The sequence below is a fragment of the Oncorhynchus clarkii genome, chromosome 27, assembly GCF_045791955.1.
Source record: "Oncorhynchus clarkii lewisi isolate Uvic-CL-2024 chromosome 27, UVic_Ocla_1.0, whole genome shotgun sequence".
Classification (NCBI taxonomy): domain Eukaryota; kingdom Metazoa; phylum Chordata; class Actinopteri; order Salmoniformes; family Salmonidae; genus Oncorhynchus; species Oncorhynchus clarkii.
Window position 1 is genome coordinate 4633330 of NC_092173.1, and position 21414 is coordinate 4654743.

At 43.5% G+C, this 21414-nt stretch overlaps 1 protein-coding gene across 1 annotated transcript; it reads left to right on the top strand.

Annotated features, from left to right (window-relative positions):
* The first annotated feature begins 6865 nt into the window (after positions 1-6865).
* On the top strand, positions 6866-17264 carry LOC139385460 (coatomer subunit delta-like). The gene is made up of 10 exons (XM_071130516.1): positions 6866-7186; positions 8352-8615; positions 8879-9058; positions 9148-9353; positions 12525-12686; positions 12849-13014; positions 14841-14988; positions 15126-15234; positions 15491-15695; positions 15833-17264. The coding sequence occupies exons 1-10, from the start codon at positions 7184-7186 to the stop codon at positions 15920-15922; spliced, it is 1533 nt and encodes a 510-aa protein (XP_070986617.1). The 5' UTR covers positions 6866-7183; the 3' UTR covers positions 15923-17264.
* Positions 17265-21414: the final 4150 nt, after the last annotated feature.

Consider the following 21414-nt stretch of genomic DNA (forward strand, 5'->3'; position numbering starts at 1 on the left):
CCATGGCTAGCTAGCATGCCTGCCGTCTTCTGTTGAGGCTTGGATATTCCATCTGCTGCCTACTGTGTTCTAGGGTACTGTGTAACTAGAGTAAATTCTGCCGACTGCCGGTGCCCTTCTGACGTCACACCATGGAACGTCATTTAACTTCTTTGTACTTTGGCTGCGTTCACGAACATCTAAAAATGGTACTTGCTAATGTGTTCTTGGTCACACACTGTAACCATTTGGAAACAGCCCTAAACTCAGCAAAAAAAGAAACCTCCCCTTTTCAGGATCCTGTCTTTCAAAGATAATTCGTAAAAATCCAAATAACTTCACAGATCTTCATTGTAAACGGTTTAAACACGGTTTCCCATGCTTGTTCAATGAACCATAAACAATTAATGAACATGCACCTGTGGAACGGTCGTTAAGACACTAACAGCTTACAGACGGTAGGCATTTAAGGTCAGAGTTATGAAACCTTAGGACACTAAAGATGCCTTTCTACTGACTCTGAAAAACACCAAAAGAAAGATGCCCAGGGTCCCTGCGTGAACGTGCCTTAGGCATGCTGCAAGGAGGCATGAGGACTGCTGATGTGGCCAGGGCAATAAATTGCAATGTCCGTACTGTGAGACGTCTAAGACAACGCTACATGGAGACAGGATGGACAGCTGATCATCCTTACAGTGGCAGACCACGTGTAATAACACCTGCACAGGATCGGTACATCCAAACATCACACCTGTGGTACCGGATGGCAACAACAACAGCCCGAGTTACACCAGGAATGCACAATCCCTCCATCAGTGCTCAGACTGTCCGCAATAGGCTGAGAGAGGCTGGACTGAGGGCTTGTAGGCCTGTTGTAAGGCAGGTCCTCACCAGACATCACCGGCAACAACGTCGCCTATGGGCATAAACCCACCGTCGCTGGACCTGACAGGACTGGCAAAAACTGCTCTTCACTGATGAGTCGCGGTTTTGTCTCAACGGGGGTGATGGTCGGATTCGTGTTTATCGTCGAAGGAATGAGCGTTACACCGAGGCCTGTACTCTGGAGCGGGATCGATTTGGAGGTGGAGGGTCCATCATGGTCTGGGGCGGTGTGTCACAGCATCATTGGCCTGAGCTTGTTGTCATTGCAGGCAATCTCAACGCTGTGTGTTACAGGGAAGACATCCTCCTCCCTCATGTGGTACTCTTCCTGCAGGCTCATCTTGACATGACCCTCCAGCATGACAATTCCACCAGCCATACTGCTTGTTCTGTGCGTGATTTCCTGCAAGACAGGAATGTCAGTGTTCTGCCATGGCCAGCAAAGAGCCCGGATCTCAATCCCATTGAGCATGTCTGGGACCTGTTGGATCAGAGGGTAAGGGCTAGGGCCATTCCCCCCAGAAATGTCAGGGAACTTGCAGGTGCCCTTTGGTGGAAGAGTGGGGTAACATCTCATCTCACAGCAAGAACCGGCAAATCTGGCGCAGTCCATGAGGAGGAGATGCACTGCATAACTTAATGCAGCTGGTGGCCACACCAGATACTGACTCTTACTTTTGATTTTGACCCCCCCCCCCCCCCTTTGTTCAGGGACACATTATTCAATTTCTGTTAGTCACATGTCTGTGGAACTTGTTCAGTTTATGTCTCAGTTGTTGAATCTTGTTGTGTTCATACAAATATTTACACATGTTAAGTTTGCTGAAAATTAACTTCTTTCTTCTACTTGAGACGCAGATGTCTCAAGTAGACACCTGGAAATGCAAATGCGCTACGCTAAATGCTAAATGTACTCGTTAAAACTCAAACGTGCATCAAAATTCACAAGCAGGGTATTGAATTAAAGCTACACTCGTTGTGAACCTAGCCAACAAGTCAGATTTTTAAAATGCTTTTCGGCGAAAGCATGAGAAGCTATTATCTGATAGCATGCAACACCCCAAAATGCCTGAATGCGTAAATGTAAACAAAGATATACACAGATATAGATATAAAAGATATAGCTTAGCCGGCGCTACACAAAACGCAGAAATAAAATATAAAACATTCATTACCTTTGACGAGCTTCTTTCTTGGCACTCCTATATGCCCCATAAACATCACTATTGGGTCTTTTTTTCGTTTAAATCGGTCCATATATACCCAAAAGAGCTTTCTATGGAAGCTGTGTCATTCAGAAAAAAACATCGTTTTTAAACGCTGCGTCATTTTTTAAAATTAAAAAAGTCGACGATAAACTTTCACAAAACACTTCGAAATCCTTTTGTAATCCAACTTTAGGTATTAGTAAACGTTTATAATCTATCAAAATGATTACAGGGCGATGTATATTCAATAGCTCCTCGTCTGCAAATCAATGGCTGCCAATGTCCACATTAAAAACATCCTGGTGGAGGCCGGAAGAAACGGAATCCAGATAGTTGGATTTTCCAACAAAAAATTCCATTGAAAATGACGACAATGGCGACATCGTGTGGAATTTGTATGAATTGCATGCAGGTCGATATTAAATTTTGTCCCCTTTTAACAACCCATGAAAGTGACTTATGGAAATTATTTTTAGCTTTCAGAGAGCAGTTTTTCTTGCGTTTTTCAATGAAACACACGATCTGTTCAAATCAAATCAAATCAAATTTTATTTGTCACATACACATGGTTAGCAGATGTTAATGCGAGTGTAGCGAAATGCTTGTGCTTCTAGTTCCGACAATGCAGTAATAACCAACAAGTAATCTAACTAACAATTCCAAAACTACTGTCTTGTACACAGTGTAAGGGGATAAAGAATATGTACATAAGGATATATGAATGAGTGATGGTACAAAGCAGCATAGGCAAGATACAGTAGATGGTATCGGGTACAGTATGTACAAATGAGATGAGTATGTAAACAAAGTGGCATAGTATAGTATAAAGTGGCTAGTGATACATGTATTACATAAGGATACCGTCGATGATATAGAGTACAGTATATACGTATGCGTATGAGATGAATAATGTAGGGTAAGTAACATTTATATAAGGTAGCATTGTTTAAAGTGGCTAGTGATATATTTACATCATTTCCCATCAATTCCCATTATTAAAGTGGCTGAAAGTGGCTGAAACACACGATCTGTTATAGTCACAGCCGTGATTTAACCAGTTTTAGAAACTTCAGAGTGTTTTCTATCCACACATACTAATCATATGCATATACTATATTCCTGGCATGAGTAGCAGGACGCTGAAAAGTTGCGCGATTTTTAACAGAATGTTCGAAAAAGGAGGGGGTAGAAGTAAGAGGTTTTAACACAGTTGACTGTGAGAGGACGTTTTTTTTTGTTGCTGAGTTCATTTGCTGGTTTTCTTATTAAGGTGTTTTATCGATTTAAAGTACATTTCACTAGCAAAATGAGCCAATTCAGTAAGAATGGACTTTTTTGTGCATTGACAATTTATGATTAAAATGTGTGCAATTGGGGCCTCCCGCGTGGCGCAGTGGTTAAGGGCGCTGTACTGCAGCGCCAGCTGTGCCATCAGAGTCCTGGGTTCGCGCCCAGGCTCTGTCGTAACCGGCCGCGACCGGGAGGTCCGTGGGGCGACGCACAATTGGCCTAGCGTCGCCCGGGTTAGGGAGGGCTTGGTTGGTAGGGGTTTCCTTGTCTCATCGCGCACCAGCGACTCCTGTGGCAGGCTGGGCGCAGTGTACGCTAGCCAAGGTGGCCAGGTGCACGGTGTTTCCTCCGGCGCATTGGTGCGGCTGGCTTCCGGGTTGGATGTGCGCTGTGTTAAAGAAGCAGCGGCTTGGTTGGTTGTGTATCGGAGGACGCATGACTTTCAACCTTCGTCTCTCCCGAGCCCGTACGGGAGTTGTAGCGATGAGACAAGATAGTAGCTACTACAACAATTGGATACTACGAAATTGGGGAGAAAAAGGGGTAAAATTCAAAAAAAAAAAAAAAAAAAATGTGTGCAGTTGACCACTGTCTTCTTCAAGACCAATGTCATTGAGCTATAAAAGAAAGGGACTGGAGAGCTAGCTACTTTCCAAGCCCAATCCTCTTTTCTGAAATGTTGGATTATCTATCTAGCCTATTTCTAGTTTTTTTCTCTGTTCAAAAACGTGTTCAAGCCATAGAGATAGTATTATAAACTGTTTAAGCATGGACATTACCAATGAGGGCTTCCACCATTTAAAGTCATCATGATTCGACCTTGTTTTTTTCCGAGTTCCAAGTTGTCTTGAAAGCACCATAAATCCAGAGCATTCCTGACTTTGATGACAAAATTTGCCCACGATGGACCGCCTCGGCACCTTTCTGATCAAGTAAGCACAGCACAACAACGTGAGTCCAAAAATGTCTTGTATGCAGCTGCATACATTATGTAATACACCAGAGAGATATTTATACTGTAGCTAAGAAAGTAATACTAAGGGTATGTTCTGTAGTAAGCTGTTAGTTGCCCGTGTGCTTCACCCTAGTAATTTTGTGTATTTTCACCTCTTCATTTCACCTACTGTTCTGACTTGGTGGTGCACATGTAGCCTATAACCTGTTTTAGAGAAATGTAATCATCGAATATTGTTAGAGCTTTCATTGTCTGCTTTATGTCCCCTTTATTTATCATACGGTTCTGACTTGGTGTACACGGAGAACACTGTAAGAATGGCCCATGTTCTGAATTCTGTCGCTGTACATTTCAAAAGTGCTGAACAAATAGTTATATTGATTATGTCATCCTAGCTCGCTCATTAGTGTCTTAATCGAAATTATGGATCACCTCTTATCTGCTTGTCATCCCCTTATGCCATAGTTTGTACATCTCAATTGTCAGTAGAAACCACATTTGTTTAAGCAAGTCAGCCATATCAGCCATGTTTCTTTTAAAGGCAGTAAATTAGACTGAATGAACTGTTTCGCTGCCAGACAAGGCTCCGCTGATAGCGAGGTGTATCAGTGGTAAGGTGTTGAGACTGCTGTTTGGACATCTTTATGTACAGTAGGCCCTAACAGTTTGTGGGCATCGTTTGTCACTGTTTTCGTGCAATTAATGTATTGTTTAGTGTTGTGTAGTGGCTTTGCTGGCATGCATCCCACATTTTTGTTTTTGTTTGCCACTGGCGTCATGTGCAAAAAGAGGGATACGTGCCCCAGTTGTTCAGAGACGGAACCTGGCGAAAGTGAGGATGAAGTACCTGCGGTGAGGACTGCCGAGTTCAGTCCTCATCCTGGGGAGAATAAGGATGATTTTGGCTGAGTGCGAGTGAGATTTATAGAGAGAATGAATCCTTGCATTTTGGCTGATCCATATGTGGTGTCAGATTGGGTGGAGAAGAGGTTGGTGAAGGTGACTCGGAGTGGACTCGTGATGATTTATCGTGTTTCCTCCGCCCAGAAGGAGCAGACACTCTGGATTACACGATTTGGGACAATATTTGCAACTTGCTTTGCTCTTCGGAGCAGGGCGCCGTTGAAAGGAGTGATAACGGGGTTGCATTAAGTGTTGAGGAGGAGCAGTTGAAATGGAAAATTCCCGGTGTCTGTAACGCCCGCCGTTTAGTGAGCCGTAGATCCGGTGGAGAGCATGGGGAAACGGAGAAGACATTATCTGTCATGTTGAGTCTATACTAGATTACGTCAAGGTAGGAGGTGTCAATTTCCTGTGAGAGTTTTTGTTTCCGACAACACTACAGTGTTTTAGGTGTCAAGTTGCATGTTGCAGCAGTGTGGAGGGAGATGCCTCGATGTGAGAAGTGTGCCGGTGGGCATGAGATGAAGGATGTGTGGCATCGGTGGAGAAAGTTATATGTCTCAGTTTTGGGGGTGCCCATGGGGCTGGCGTTCGGAGGTGTCCGGTGAGAGAAAGGCAGATTGAGGTAGCCAGAGTTAAAGTAGTACAGAAAGAGTTGTATGCCGAAGCAGTGAAGAAAGTGGTAGAGAAAGATGGGTACAAGGTGAGGGATCCTGAGAGGATTCGTGTGTGTAGGCAAAGACCAAGAGAGAGTGATGGGAAGAATATGTGCCTCAGTAAGGTGGACTTTGTAGCATTTATAGCCATGGCTGTCAATTGTATTGCAGAAGTGGATCGAAAGTCACAGAAAATAGAGTTTGCGGTGGCGAAGAAGTACTTGGGATTGGGGGATTTACTGCAGAACAGTTGTAGGGGGTGTTAGTGTCATGTACTCTCAGACCATCGGTCTGGAGTAAGACTAGATATGGTTAAATAGTGGAATGGGGTGGTGGATTTTTTTAGAGTGCTAATAGTTGGCAGGGCAGCTTTCCTTTTCCCCAACTTGTATTACCACATCAAATAATTGAATGTTGGTAGTTCATGAATTACCTCACGGACCAGTACAGTAGGTGGCAGTGTATGCACCTACAAGTTGGATGCGATCCAAAGAGATTTATAACTAAACCAAGGTAGTCATTTCCAATGGGAACAAGTGCGTCATCGTGGGAAGAACAAGTAAGGAGTTGGGCGGAAACAAGCATGAGCTAGCGAGATCCTATTGGCGGGTTCTAGCATGTATCTGCATATTTCCGTTAGGGAACGCTTACTCTGTGAAGTGCATACGTGCAATAACTCAATTCGTCTTTGCACTCCTTCTAAATAACGCAATTTTAAAAATACATGTTGTAAAGGGTCAAGTATACAAAACTTACTCCACTCTGTTCATAACAGATTTTAGTGTTGGGAACAGAAAACTGTGTTGAGCTCAAATGTTTAATCGATGAGAAAATGTGCAGAATCTCGGCCAAAATCCACCTGGTTCCATCTTCTCCCACTGTTGGCCAGTGGGCTTCCTCTCACTACCATATAAGGCAGTGAGATGAAACACCAAGCGGATGCTTCACAGTTCTACATCCGGTGACATATCTGTCTCGTTGTTCTATCTGTGCTCGATCTCTTTGGTTCAAGCACACATCGCGCAACTTTTGACGTTCTGAAGTTTTCTACGACAAAGCGAACGAGTGGTTTATCAAGGAAGCAACTCCGCTGGTTGGAGACGTGGCTCTGCTTGGCTGCCATATTGAAGTAACTCACAGTGAAGCACTACAAGCAACAAGCAGTTTAGCTAGCTATCCAACTATATTTTCTTTCTAAAGGCGCTTTAGATTTACTGGATCTTGACTGAGCAAACACCATCGGAGATTGAAGATCGTTTTCCTAACCATCTGAGATTAGATATCGTTTTCCTAAAGAGAGACCAACAATGGTGAGCACAGTCACATTTCAAGTCTTTATCTTTTCCGCTTAGCTTAATCATAACAACAAACGTTAGCTTGCTATCATTAGCTAGCCCCTTGGCACAATGAATTGAGAAGCAAACCAAACTTCACTTGACAAACAACCACAAAGGTAGCCACTCAAGGTTATTTGCTAATTTATTAACTATATAATGCTACGATTACTTAGCAGCGTTGTAATGTAACGTATCGATGTTAGTAAGCTAGCTAAGTTAACTAGCTAACGTTACCACAAATGTCAGCTACTAGTGCTTGGTGACAGTTCAGTTAGCTAACGCTAACTGGCTAAGTTTACTAGCTAACTAGGTAACTACCTAGTTACAATTTAACTAAGTTAACTAGATTGATCTTTACATTTCACCGGTCTGCTAACTGTGTTAAGCTATGTTGGCTGGTAACGTTAAATACTTGGCAGGCTAGTTAACTAACTAGCTAACATTAGTTACCATGATATGTCAACCAATGGATCTTGGCTGTATGACATTGTGATTGATTTGCATTGCGTAATCTAGTAAATTAAGTCGTTTGGATCAATGCGTTATCGTGCCTTGGTCCTGGTATTCTGTGATGGTAAGTGATTTTTCACATATAGCAAATTGTAGCCAGCATAGGGTGGGAATATCTTTACACTTGTTTACACACTGAACTTCACTGGGGTCAGAACGCAATCATGGTTACATTAAGACACCATGAAGCTTGTGTGAGATATGGGTCAGAAAACGTACCTCAATGCAGGGATGGGATATGCCACTACTCCAAATTGGACCTTTCCACACTGATAGATCAAGAAAATTGAAATACTTCTTTTTTTCCTCCTGGGAAACTACCCTTTTGTCCTCATGCTACCTAGCCGTAGCATATCCCGTCCCTGTATTGAGGTATGTTTTCCGACCCATATCATACGCTGGCTTCACGGCGTCTTAATGTAACTATGATTGCTTTCTGACTCCAGTGCAGCTCAGTGTGTAAACAAGCTTAACGATAGGGTCGGAATCTGCTTTCTAAGTAAATTGGCACATTTCTTGGCCAACATATTTGTACCACATATGGTTACCCTGTCTATCACTCTGTCATCCGTTAATGGAGACAACCCACTTATGAACGGATGTTTGTGATTCTCTCTGCTGGCTGCAGGTGCTTTTGGCAGCGGCGGTGTGCACCAAGGCAGGCAAAGCCATCGTGTCACGGCAGTTTGTGGAGATGACCCGGACGCGTGTCGAGGGCCTGCTGGCCGCCTTCCCCAAGCTCATGGGCATGGGCAAGCAGCACACGTTTGTGGAGACGGAGAGTGTGCGTTACGTCTACCAGCCGTTGGACAAGCTCTACATGGTGCTGGTCACCACCAAGAACAGCAACATCCTGGAAGACCTGGAGACGCTGCGGCTCTTCTCACGCGTGGTATGATACGATCCGACATATCTTTATTGGTCCATTACACCGAGATTTTGCAGCCATAGTATCCAGGACCCACACACACACAACAGAATGGGAGCAGCACAGGGGATAACCCTACGCTATAGCAGCCCATTGCTGCTTACGAGTTCAGAGTTTATCCATCCCACCAATAACTTCAAATGGGATCATATCCCACTAGAAACTAGAATGGTATTATGACTTTTGGTTTGATATGGACGCATTCAATTGTGTTTTTCTGTTTTCAGATCCCAGAGTACTGCCGTGTGCTGGAGGAAGGGGAAATCTCAGACCACTGTTTTGACCTGATATTCGCCTTCGACGAGATCGTGGCCCTCGGCTACAGGGAGAACGTCAACCTGGCCCAGATCCGCACCTTCACCGAGATGGACTCTCATGAGGAGAAGGTGTTCCGGGCAGTCAGAGAGGTGAGACACTTGTTGCTAAAATGCCCATGTGGCATTAGCTTATAGCAACCCCGATTTAAACGTTCTTCCTCATCTGCTCGGCCCCACAGACCCAGGAGCGAGAGGCCAAAGCAGAGATGCGACGAAAGGCTAAAGAGCTGCAGCAGATCAGGCGAGACGCCGAGCGCTCGGGGAAGAAGGTGCCGGGCTTCGGCGGCTTCGGCAATGCCGGGATGAGCAGCATGTCCTCAGGGTCCATCATCACAGACACCATCATCGAACCCGAGAAACCCAAGATGGCTACTGTCCCAGTCAGGTACGGAAATGATGGAATTTCGGTGTTGAATTTGATTGTGTGTATAATTGTCTTAGACTGTGCTCCAATACACAGTGATTGGCAGTTAGGGCCCAGTTTGTCCTGATAATGTGACCAGGGTGGGAAATTGTATTTTTGGTCCAACAGCCACTGTGGCAGTTAGATGAGAAAATCGATCAGCCAACTCTTTTGTAGTGTTTCTAAAACAAGAAATGTATTAGTAGTAAGAAGTAATGTGGTATATTGCTCCATTCAATTTCATTTTTGTGACCGAAGTCTTTTAACTGATGTATGTTAAAAGCAATCATTTAGTTAAAATAGTGAAACAAACTGTTCTACAACTGAGCATTAAGAATCAACAGTGTCTTCCCTGCCACAAAATGCTGAGTGAAACGGCTTATTTATTGTTATTAGTTCAGAGTTCTGACACTGCCATTTTTTACAAAGAGTACATATGTTGATATTTATGAGAACACAAATAAATTGAGCACAATTAAAATATGTGAGTGTTTTGATAAGACATGACATAAAATGTCTGAATAAAATATTTTTGGAGTGTGTAACCCAGAAAAATGTGAGTCATTAGGTGAGACAAATGTTCAGCTGCCTCTTCAAGGGGGGCCAGTACCATGGTAACGGTTATTGAGAACCTCTGCATCTGCGTTAGCAACAGACAGTTGCAGCAAAATAATGTTGGAAAAACAACTTGGCGTTTGAACAAAAATGATGTAACTAGACAAGAAACACTTTAGTAGCCTTTCGTCAATTCGACCAACTTCTACCAGCCACCAATGTGGCTGGTGAAAGACAATCTTTCCCGCCAATGCCCCAAATTCTGCCCGCATATGGCGGGTGTTCATTTCTCACCCTGAACGTGACCTGACTAGGGCTGTTGCGGTGACCATGTTACAGCCACACCGGAGGTCAACATGTCATGAAGGCAGTCAAATTCCACATGACCATTTAGTCACGGTAATTAGGCTTCTCCAAGCTCTGATGCTGCTGCTGGTCATCAGCGGCCTACCAAACTTGCTAACAGCCTGGTACTCAGCACTCTTTTGTCCCTCTAATCACTCTAACATCAATGCAAATGTATTCAAAAATCTAATCAAACAGTTAATGAAAGCCCATCAGCTCATGTTGTGCAACATTTCTATTTGCATAGCCAATAGGGAGAAAACAGTGTGATGGCTGCTAATAAAAAGAAGAGGATCCCATCAGCTTTCTATAAGCTAGGCCTATTATTGATTTCTCAACTTTCCTAATATTAAGCATATTGCTTATATTTAGATCAGGAGTATGGCCTAGCCATGAAAATAAACCACTGGGAAATGCGTCGTCCATTCGCTATTTAAGCGCAAAGATGACATGTATTTATTCCCCACTGCCCCTGTTTCGATACAGGTGCATGTTAATGGTCCATTCTAAATTCTAACAAATGTCACACACACATTATTATTTAGTATATGTAAAGACGAGATTAAACCAAGAATAGTCTGATTGGTGACAATATTAGCCTATCACTTGTGAATGATATATTATCACTTGTGAATGATGCGCAGCATAAGAAACTATGCCTTTGCCTTTTTTTGAACCATAGACGCACACTTTATGTAGCCTAGCCTAATGTCCTATATGTTTTAATAAGGTTTGTATCACAACTAAAGTGGCCAAATAATGTCTTAAAAATGAAGCACATTAATCCGCTTTACAAGGGGTGTAGAGCCTAACTGGCATATAAGCAGCGCATGAGTTTCAAGTTTGGTGAAGTTAATTTTCACCATAAAAATGCACCTTTATAATAAAAGCATTACATGCATAATTACATTTTTCGGTCACTTTTGATAATGGTGTTTTCCCGGGAAACATTTGCGCTTTTAGCCTACTACCATGTGCACATTGCTGTGCTTATAATGTGAAGAAATAGCCTAATAGTTTATCAACATTTTAAGCTAAACGTTCTGATCTGTTGTGTCAGCCACATTGCTTAAATGTATTTTGAAGCTAGTGGTTGTATTCATTTGGGATCTATCGCATTCCATAACTGTCCCAGACGGTTTGGAATATTTATTTCTCGCACAAAATAGGTTGACGTTTGTACTATGGGGGATAGTAGATTGACTTTGGCTAGTGCTTTTGCTGTTCGTTAGGCCTACTCATCTTGTTAGCTGACGAAAAGTAAATGTGGACAGTTCATCCAATATCTTCTATGCATCTCGGAATTGGATAAAAGTGTGTGCAGTTGTGTCCCCGATGTCTGTCTTCACTTGTAACCTGTGAGAAATACCCGATCACATGACAGCGAGCCATGTGAGTGAGAGACACTTTGGATTGCGCCACACACTCTGGGAGCAGGGCACAACGCACTAGTCCGGGCATTTAAAAGGAATGGATTTTTTGGGGTGCGTTACTGCCATAAAGGGGATGCCTCCGTGAAATTTGGGGCATTATCAAGTGCTGGTGAAATTGTGAATTCGACTTTTGCGCAAAAAAAACAGCAGAGCTCATGCCTTTCAAGCAACTTTTTCAAATCATCATTAGTCTCATCCTGCAGCCTTACAATGTATTCAAAATAAAAACATATAGCCCAACGTTTGTAGAACAACTAAAGTTACATGAATAACTCTAAATTAAGCATAGTACCTATTTCTTTGTTAACCGCTCAACACAGAATAGTCTGCTCGCTCCCTCAAATCGTTTTGGAGAAAATATCATATATTTTATTCAGCTTTGTTCAATTGTATTCTTCATACTATAAAATAATGCCATGGAATTCTAAGCAAATCTTGCCTGCTAAATGAACTAGTGTAGCCCACAGCCATTTGGCTTAGCCACATAAGGACCTTTTCTTCTGAAGTAGACCACATTTTCTTCATATCATGCTTCTTTAGACCTGTCTAATATAATAATGGATTTATTGGGAAAGTGTAGTAGGCAATATTACATGGATTTATTAGACTTTTTTAAAAATGGCTTATTAATAGGTGGAAGCCAGGAGATGTGAAATGTGTTTGTTAATTAACGGTCAATTACTGTGAGACCGATGGTTAATTGCTTGACAATCACCGGCTGACCATTTCGGGAAAGCCCTAGACCTGACCAGCCCTAGACCTGACCTTGAAAAACTCTGAGCCACAGATGCTGGTACAAACAATCGTGTGTCTCCCACAGGCCGACCGGATCCAGCAAAGCCCTCAAGCTGGGCGCCAGGGGGAAAGAGGTGGACAACTTTGTGGACAAGCTCAGGGGGGAGGGGGAAACCATCACATCCAACACAGGGAAAAGGCCTTCGCTTGCGTCCAATGTCCTACCGCCACCAGTTAATGTGGAGAGGTACATTATTCCTCTTAAGTTTTCATCTTTGATAGTAAGCCAAGGTTTATCTTGCATTCAATGTCTGTGCATGTGCTTTACTATTGCCATAATTCCCGTGTGTGATTGCAATGTGTGTGATGATAAAACCTCAATCTTGACACCTGTGTATGTTTTCCTCAGTGTCCACATGAGAGTTGAGGAGAAGATCAGCCTGACCTGTGGACGTGACGGAGGTCTACAGAACATGGAGCTCCTTGGCATGATCACGCTGAGAGTGACCGACGACAAGGTCAGCCGCATCCGCCTGATGGTCAACAACTACGACAAGAAGGGAGTACAACTGCAGGTGAGTTGTTCAGATCCATGACCTTTTGTAAAGACTCCTGGATGGTGTCCAGTAGGGCACAACGTTGTAGAAAAATCCAGTGTTCTTATTTGACTAGTAACCCCAGCACGATTACAAAATGTTTCTCCCCGTGTGCTCCTTCTGAACACGGCCCAATGTATTCAAAGATTTCTGTAACAATTCATCCCATATCAGAGATATGTTCTCTACCGGTCAAGAGTTTTAACACCTACTCATTCAAGGGTTTTTCTACGTTGTTGAATAATAGTGAAGTCGTCAAAACTATGAAATGAAATAACACATGTAATCATGTAATAACCAAAAAGGTGTTAAACAAATCAAGTTAATTTGTGGAATTTATTGCCTTAATGTGTTTAAGCCAATCAGTTGTGTTCTGACAAGGTAGGGGTGGTATACAGAAGATAGCCCTATTTGGTAAAAGACCAAGTCCATGTTATGGCAACTGCTCAAATAATGCTTGGCTATGAAAAGCCAACTGACATTTACTCCTGAGGTGCTGACCTGTTGCACCCTCCACAACCACTGGGATTATTATTATTTGACACTGCTGGTCATCTATGAACGTTTGAACATCTTGGCCATGTACTGTTATAATCTCAATCCGGCACAGCCAGAAGAGGACTGGCCCTATCCTCTCTAGGTTTCTTCCTAGGTTCCGGCCTTTCTAGGGAGTTTTTCCTAGCCACCGTGCTTCTACGTCTGCATTGCTTGCTGTTTGGGGTTTTAGGCTGGGTTTCTGCTGACGTAAGAAGGGCTTTATAAATACATTTGATTGAATAAGCAAAGAGAAATGACAGTCCAGTACTTTAAGATGTGGAACATTTCCAGAACTTTGAAAGTTTCTTCAAGTGCAGTCGCAAAAACCACCAAGCGCTATGATGAAACTGGCTCTCATAAGGACCGCCACAGGACAGGAAGACCCAGAGTTACCTCTGCTGCTGAGGATACATTCATTAGAGTTACCAGCCTCATATTTCAGCCCAAATAAATGCTTCAGAGTTCAAGTAACAGGCACACGTCAACATGAACTGTTCAGAGGAGACTGCATGAATCAGACCTTCATGGTTGAATTGGTTTCTTTGCAGCAAAACGCAAAGGGTGGCTTCTTTATTGTCATTTTTTATTTCACCTTTATTTAACCAGGGAGGCTAGTTGAGAACAAGTTCTCATTTACAACTGTGACCTGGCCAAGATAAAACAAAGCAGTGAGACACAAACAACACAGAGTTACACATGGAATAAACAAACAGTCAATAATACAATAGAAAAAAGTCTATATACAGTATGTGCAAATGAGGTAGGATAAGGGAGGTGAAGAAGAAATCTCAAACACATTTTTTTGTTACTACATGATTCCATATGTGTTGTTTCATAGTTTTGATGTCTTCACTATTCTACAATTTGGAAAATAGTTTTAAAAAATAAAGTAGGTGTTCTAAAACTTTTGCCCTGGTAGTGTATGTCCACTGTGTTGGAATTGATTTTTATCTCCCCTGGTTGTGTATGTCCACTGTGTTGGAATTGATTTTATCTCCCCTGGTTGTGTATGTCCACTGTGTTGGAATTGATTTTATCTCCCCTGGTTGTGTATGTCCACTGTGTTGGAATTGATTTTATCTCCCCTGGTTGTGTATGTCCACTGTGTTGGAATTGATTTTATCTCCCCTGGTAGTGTATGTCCACTGTGTTGGAATTGATTTTATCTCCCCTGGTTGTGTATGTCCACTGTGTTGGAATTTATTTTATCTCCCCTGGTTGTGTATGTCCACTGTGTTGGAATCGATTGCATCTCCCCTGGTATTTAGACACATCCCAACGTAGATAAGAAGCTCTTCACTTCAGACTCTGTGATTGGTCTGAAGAACCCCGAGAAGTCTTTCCCCCTCGACAACGACGTGGGGGTGCTGAAGTGGAGGCTCCAAAGCACAGACGATGCCCTCATACCTCTAACCAGTGAGTCTCATTCCAATGCCTTTCTCCACCTGTCGTCCTGCCGGCACCATCTTCGATCTGCAATTACTGTGGTAGGATTTATTCAGTGTTAACAACAGTCTATTTTTAAATGTCATTGTGCCTCGTTTTGCCTGTAGTAAACTGCTGGCCTTCAGAGAGCGCTACTGGCTGTGACGTGAACATAGAATATGAACTGCAGGAGGAGAGCCTTGAACTGAACGACGTAGTTATTGCTATCCCAATACCGTGAGTACATGGGTGATATAAAAATGACTTTTCTTGTAATGTGTTGACTGTATAACAACCTTGCTGGGTTTTCTTTTGGCCGGTTTCCCAGAGACCGGTTTTTAAGCACAGCCCCGAACTAAGAAGCGTGGGTAATGGAGTTCCTCCATTGAGCTGGTTTTTAGTATAAGACTATGGTTCATTTGTGACCAGGTAAACCAGCCTAAAGTTTGATGGTTGTGTTGTTTACAGTAAATGGTTGTATTTCCTGGTGCAGATCTGGAGTTGGGGCACCCGTGGTTGGAGACGTGGACGGAGAGTATAAGCACGACAACAGACGGAACGTTCTAGAGTGGAGCCTACCCGTCATAGATGCCAAAAACAAAAGCGGCAGCCTGGAGTTCAGTGTCGCCGGGCAACCCAACGACTTTTTCCCTGTCAACGTGTCCTTTGTGTCCAAACGCAATTACTGCGACATACAGGCAAGTTTCATATTTTTTTTTCGTCGAAGCTTACTAACTATGGACATTTAGGCCTACGGTCAATGATGGAACACAATGCTCTTGCGGTCCCTGCATTTCACTCGTCACATTGCTTTTCCCCCCTCCTATTCCCTCAGGTTGCCAAAGTGACTCACGTAGACGGAGACGCACCAGTGAAATTCTCTTTAGAAACTTCGTTCCTCGTCGACAAATACGAGATCCTGTAAAAACAAAATATATAAAGCTCCAGAGAAGACAAAATAAATACTCGCCTGCCTGCCCGCCTGTGGAACATTTTGAGACTGTACACATCAACAGGATCCAGCCCTTCAAAAGCCCTTCCCGCGGTGGAGCGCAGTATTGGTGTATTTATGTTTGTATGATAGCGAAAAAGATCTACAGTGTGTGTAAATATAGAGTTCAATTTAACGGGCAGCAAAACATGCTGTTATTCGCCGAGGAGAGGCGGGAAGTCAAAACACGATGACTAAAGGGTCAGCAGGGAAGGGAGATGGGTGGTGCTCTCGGTTAAGTGGTGGGGTAGGAACCGTACTAGCTACAGACAGGCATCGGGGACGTGTTCACTAGAACACAAAACGGAAAAAGAAAACAAAAAAATATATTTTCTCATTTTGAGGAAAAATAAAATTAGCCTTTCTAATTATATAAGTCCAGGTAGTCCCTCCCTGATTCAGTCAGTTTTCTTCCATTTGGGGCCTAATGAACATGACCCTGTTGTGTTGGCTGAGGAGCTAGTCGGTATTCAGCTGGTTCATCTTCCCTGCTATTGCGGTTGAGTAATTAAAATCATCCCCACCTCCAAAAGAGTCATGCATCCTCTACCAGAGACATTTTGTATTTTATACATTGGACCAGATTTTGAAGAAAGCGGGACTGCCTAGGTGGTCTTTCATGTTTTTGTTTCATAACTGCAGGTTCACCGCAAATCCATTTTAATGGCACCTGTTTACCCACTAAAGGCATTTTTTTTTCATTAGATTGATTAATCTCAATATGTAGCTTTAGGTGTTGGCTGTGGTATTGAGAAACTGTTAAGATGGAAAAGAGTAAGCAGCCAATTCACAAGGCAAACCACTGCGTTTGTTGGCTATAGAAGTTCTCGAAAAGTAATCATTTAAAAGCTCCATAGCAAGCTCACCGTTTACTATTTACAAATGTATCAGTTGTTGAAAAGGAAGAGCCGATCAATATACTGTGGTTCATATCAAACAACCATCAATAGAGGGAATACTTTGGTCCTACTGCGAGGAGGACTCTCCTGCCAGTGACACCACCTCCCTCTGATGACTCCAGTCATTTACTCCCATAATGAACGGATGCTCTTTAAAATCCACTTAATCAAAAGGACAACATGTAGTGGTTTCATATGTTTTGGTTTTGATGTTTTGTTTGTATTCCCAGAATTTCAATGCGGTTGGTTGGATAATGGGGTTTGAAGATGGCTAGATGGGACATTTTATCTGTGAAGAAATACAGATGGGGAATCGTAACATTCCAGTATAAAATGTGAAGCAAAAAATCTTTCATTGATTAAAGTGTATTATTCAACTTTGCGGTCTTGATTTATTTTGGTAGTTAATGCATTGCAATGACGTTAAAGACCGGTTGGTTGTTCAGCAACAAAACTGATGCTTGCGCAACTATGGGGCAAAACGAAGGTTATGTACGTAACCACGGTTATGTGAGCTACATGGATCACTCCAATATATTGGTATCACTCCACAGCTGAGGGATACATCCGAGGTGAGGATTTACAGAGTTACTCCCATCTACCTGTGTCGCGGCTGGGGTCCACCCCTATATATAGACCCCATGGCCGCGACACGTGTTCTCTACATCAATTTTGAGGTGCCTCTAGCACCGTAGAGGATTAGAGTGATCCATATAGCTCACATAATCGTGGTTACATACGTAACCTCCGTTATGTTTCCCTACATTGGAATACCCGTACCAGATTTCATCGGTGCTAGAGGGATCTGGCCAGCCAGCGGCGAAGTCCCAGCGTGGGGCTGTCAGTGTAAGGGGTGTCCAGGCACAGTCCCTGGAAGGGGAGGCAATACCCAGGACCGCTGAACCAACCGCAGAGGGAGGTGCCACATTTACCCGATTAGTACCTAGCAAAGGTGCAAGAGGAAGCGCAGCACAGATATCAGCGAGGGCACTCCTCTCAGTAGAGTCCAGGACGCAGCCACACCTCGTGTTGTGTGCCACCACAGACCCCATCACTGGCCTGCTGTCGTAATTGTGTCATGACCCCGTGAGAGAGCCTCTGCTTTGATAACCAGGCCCCAGGAGACTCACCATAGTAGACAAAGAGCTGGTCTGTTGTTCTCATTGACCGTGTCCGCTCCACATAGGCAGCCAGTGCCCCGCACAGCATGCAGGCGCGAGGCGCTACTGCCCGGGGGTCGTAAGCAGACAGGATAAAAGGGATGTTCACATGCCTGTCTGACAGAACCTTCGAGGGGAATGAACGGTTAATGCTTCAGTATTTTATCCTAAGAAGCTGGCCAGACACAAGAAAGAGTATGCCCATGCTGGTGAGGGACTACTGGACATATAGAGACAAACTCACAATGAAGGAAGAGGTCGACAACAAAGGCGACAGGGTGGTAGTGCTAGAAACTCAACGCCTAATGATTCTCGTATCCATGCAGGACACTCTGGGGGCGAAGCCAGTCTCAGGAAAGCCAGAGACTCAGTATTCTGGCCCAACATGCACCCAAGAAATTAAACATTTTGTGGCTGTGTGCAGTATATGTAAAGCTAATCTACCTAAGCAGCAATAGGAAACGCTGCAGCCACATGACGTACAGTTGAAGTCGGAAGTTTACATACTACTTTGGCTGGAGTCATTATAATTCATTTTTCAACCAATCCACAAATTTCTTCTTAAACTATAGTTTTGGCAAGTCGGTTAGGACATCTACTTTGTGCATGACACAAGTAAGTTTTTCAACAATTGTTTACAGACAGATTATTTCACTTATAATTCACTGTATCACAATTCAAGTGGGTCAGAAGTTTACATACACTAAATTGAGTGTGCCTTTAAACAGCTTGGAAAATTCCAGAAAATTATGTCATGGCTTTAGAAGCCTCTGATAGGCTAATTGACAACATTTGAGTCAATTGGAGGTGTACCTGTGGATGTATTTCAAGGCCTACCTTCAAACTCAGGGCCTCTATAATTGACATCATGGGAAAATCAAAAGAAATCAGCCAAGAAATCAAAAAAATTGTCGACCTCCACAAGTCTGGTTCATCCTTGGGAGCAGTTTCCAAACGCCTGAATGTATCACGTTCATCTGTACAAACAATAGTACGCAAGTATTAACACCATGGGACTACGCAGCCATCATACCGCTCAGGAAGGAGACACGTTCTGTCTCATAGAGATGAATGTACTTTGGTGCGAAAAGTGCAAATCAATCCCAGAACAACAGCAAAGGACCTTGTGAAGATGCTGGAGGAAACAGGTACAAAAGTATCTATATCCACAGTAAAACGAGTCCTATATCGACATAACCTGAAAGGCCGCTCAGCAAGGAAAAAGCCACTGCTCCAAAACCGCCATAAAAAAGCCAGACTGTGTTTTGCAACTGCACATGGGGACAAAGATCATACATTTTGGAGAAATGTCCCCTGGTCTGATGAAACAAAAATAGAACTGTTTGGCCATAATGACCATCGTTATGTTTGGAGGAAAAAGTGGGATGCTTGCAAGCTGAAGAACACCATCCCAACCGTGAAGCACGGTGGTGGCAGCATCATGTTGTGGGGATGCTTTGCTGCAGGAGGGACTGGTGCACTTCACAAAATAGATGGTATCATGAGGCAGGAAAATTATGTAGATATATTGAAGCAACATCTCAAGACATCAGTCAGGAAGTTAAAGCTTGGTCGCAAATGGGTCTTCCAAATGGACAATGACCCCAAGCATACTTCCAAAGTTGTGGCAAAATGGCTTAAGGACAACAAAGTCAAGGTATTGGAGTGGCCATCACAAAGCCCTGATCTCAATCCTATAGAAAATTTGAGGGCAGAACTGAAAAAGCGTGTGCGAGCAAGGAGGCCTACAAACCTGACTCAGTTACACCAGCTCTATCAGGAGGAATGGGCCAATATTCACCCAACTTATTGTGGGAAGCTTGTGGAAGGCTACCCAAAACGTTAAACAATTTAAAGGCAATGCTACCAAATACTAACTGAGTGTATGTAAACTTCTGACACATTGGGAATGTGATGAAAGAAATTAAATCTGAAATAAATCGTTCTCTCTACTATTATTCTGACATCTCACATTCTTAAAATAAACTGGTGATCCTAACTGACCTAAGAGAGGGAATTTTTACTAAGATTAGATATTAGCAACTGTGAAAAACTGAGTTTAAATGTATTCGGCTAAGGTGTATGTAAACTTCCGACATCAACAGTATCAACATGTCCTTGGTCTAAAGTGGGAATGGTTCTGTTCATAGTCGTTCCTTTTCGGGGCCTCCCCAGTGGCGCAGCACTGCATTGCAGTGCTTGAGGCGTCACTACAGACCCGGGTTCGATCCCGGGCTGTGTCGTAGCCGGCCGCGACCGGGAGACCAATGAGGTGGCGCACAATTGGCCCAGCGTTGTCTGGGTTAGGAGAGGTTTTCACCGGCCGGGATGTCCTTGTCCCATCGTGCTCTAGTGATTCCTCTGGCGGGCCGGGCGCATGCACGCTGACACGGTTGCCAGTTGTACAGTGTTTCCTCCGACACATTGGTGCGGCTGGCTTCTGGAAGAAGCAGTGCGGCTTGGTAGGGTCGTGTTTCGGAGGACGCATGGGTCTCGACCTTCACCTCTCCCGAGTCTGTACCGGAGTTGCAGCGACGGGACAAGACTGTAAGTACCAATTGGGGAGAAAAGTGTATGTAAGCTTCTGACACATTGGGAATGTGATGGGTAGCCTTACAACATTTTATTGAACGTTCCTTTTCAGATTATAGTGGACTACTATTCAGATTTTTAGGAGGTGGAGAAAATGATTGACACAACAGCCACTTGCATCATCAACTGTTGTAAACAGAAGTTTAGCAGATATGGCATACCTGACGGTGGTGTAGTTATGGATAATGAATGAGAGTCTGCTATTTTCACTGCTGACTCGCCTAACCATTACTCTGACTGTGATAGGGTGAAGAGGTCACATGATGGAACTCCCAGGCTTTTGAAAAAAAAGCAAAGTCTTGACTCGGATAATGAGCCCCAGTTCAGTCAAGTCAAAACATTGCTTTTTCTTTTGCAAATGCCCATCCATCATGTGACCTCGTCACCCTACCACAGTCAGAGTAATGGTTAGGCCGAGTCAGCAGTGAAACAGCAAAGACTCTCATCACAAAGACTATGCAGGAAGGCACAGATGTGTGGAAAGCCATTTTGCCGTGTATAAACACTCCCACAGAGGGCAGCAGTCCTGTACAGCGCTGACTGTCTCTGTTGCCAAAAACTGCCAAGCTCTTCGCACCAAAGGTCATTAGGGAGGTTCAGGCACACCAACTTGCATGTCAGGACAAGTCAAAACATTACCATGACGATAATGCAAAAAAATCTGCCTGTAATTAAACAAGGCCAAGCTGTCAGAGTGCTTCTGGCACCTCAAGCCAAGTATGTCACATGGATTCTTGGCACATCAGCACAAGGTCATGTGAAGTGGAAGTAAAAG

What these genes read in the sequence shown, in the direction of transcription:
- LOC139385460 (XM_071130516.1), top strand. An exon ending in TGCGGCTCTTCTCACGCGTG is followed by an intron (nt 8,616 to 8,878) that starts GTATGATACGAT and finishes TTCTGTTTTCAG; the next exon opens with ATCCCAGAGTACTGCCGTGT. An exon ending in ATGGCTACTGTCCCAGTCAG is followed by an intron (nt 9,354 to 12,524) that starts GTACGGAAATGA and finishes TGTCTCCCACAG; the next exon opens with GCCGACCGGATCCAGCAAAG.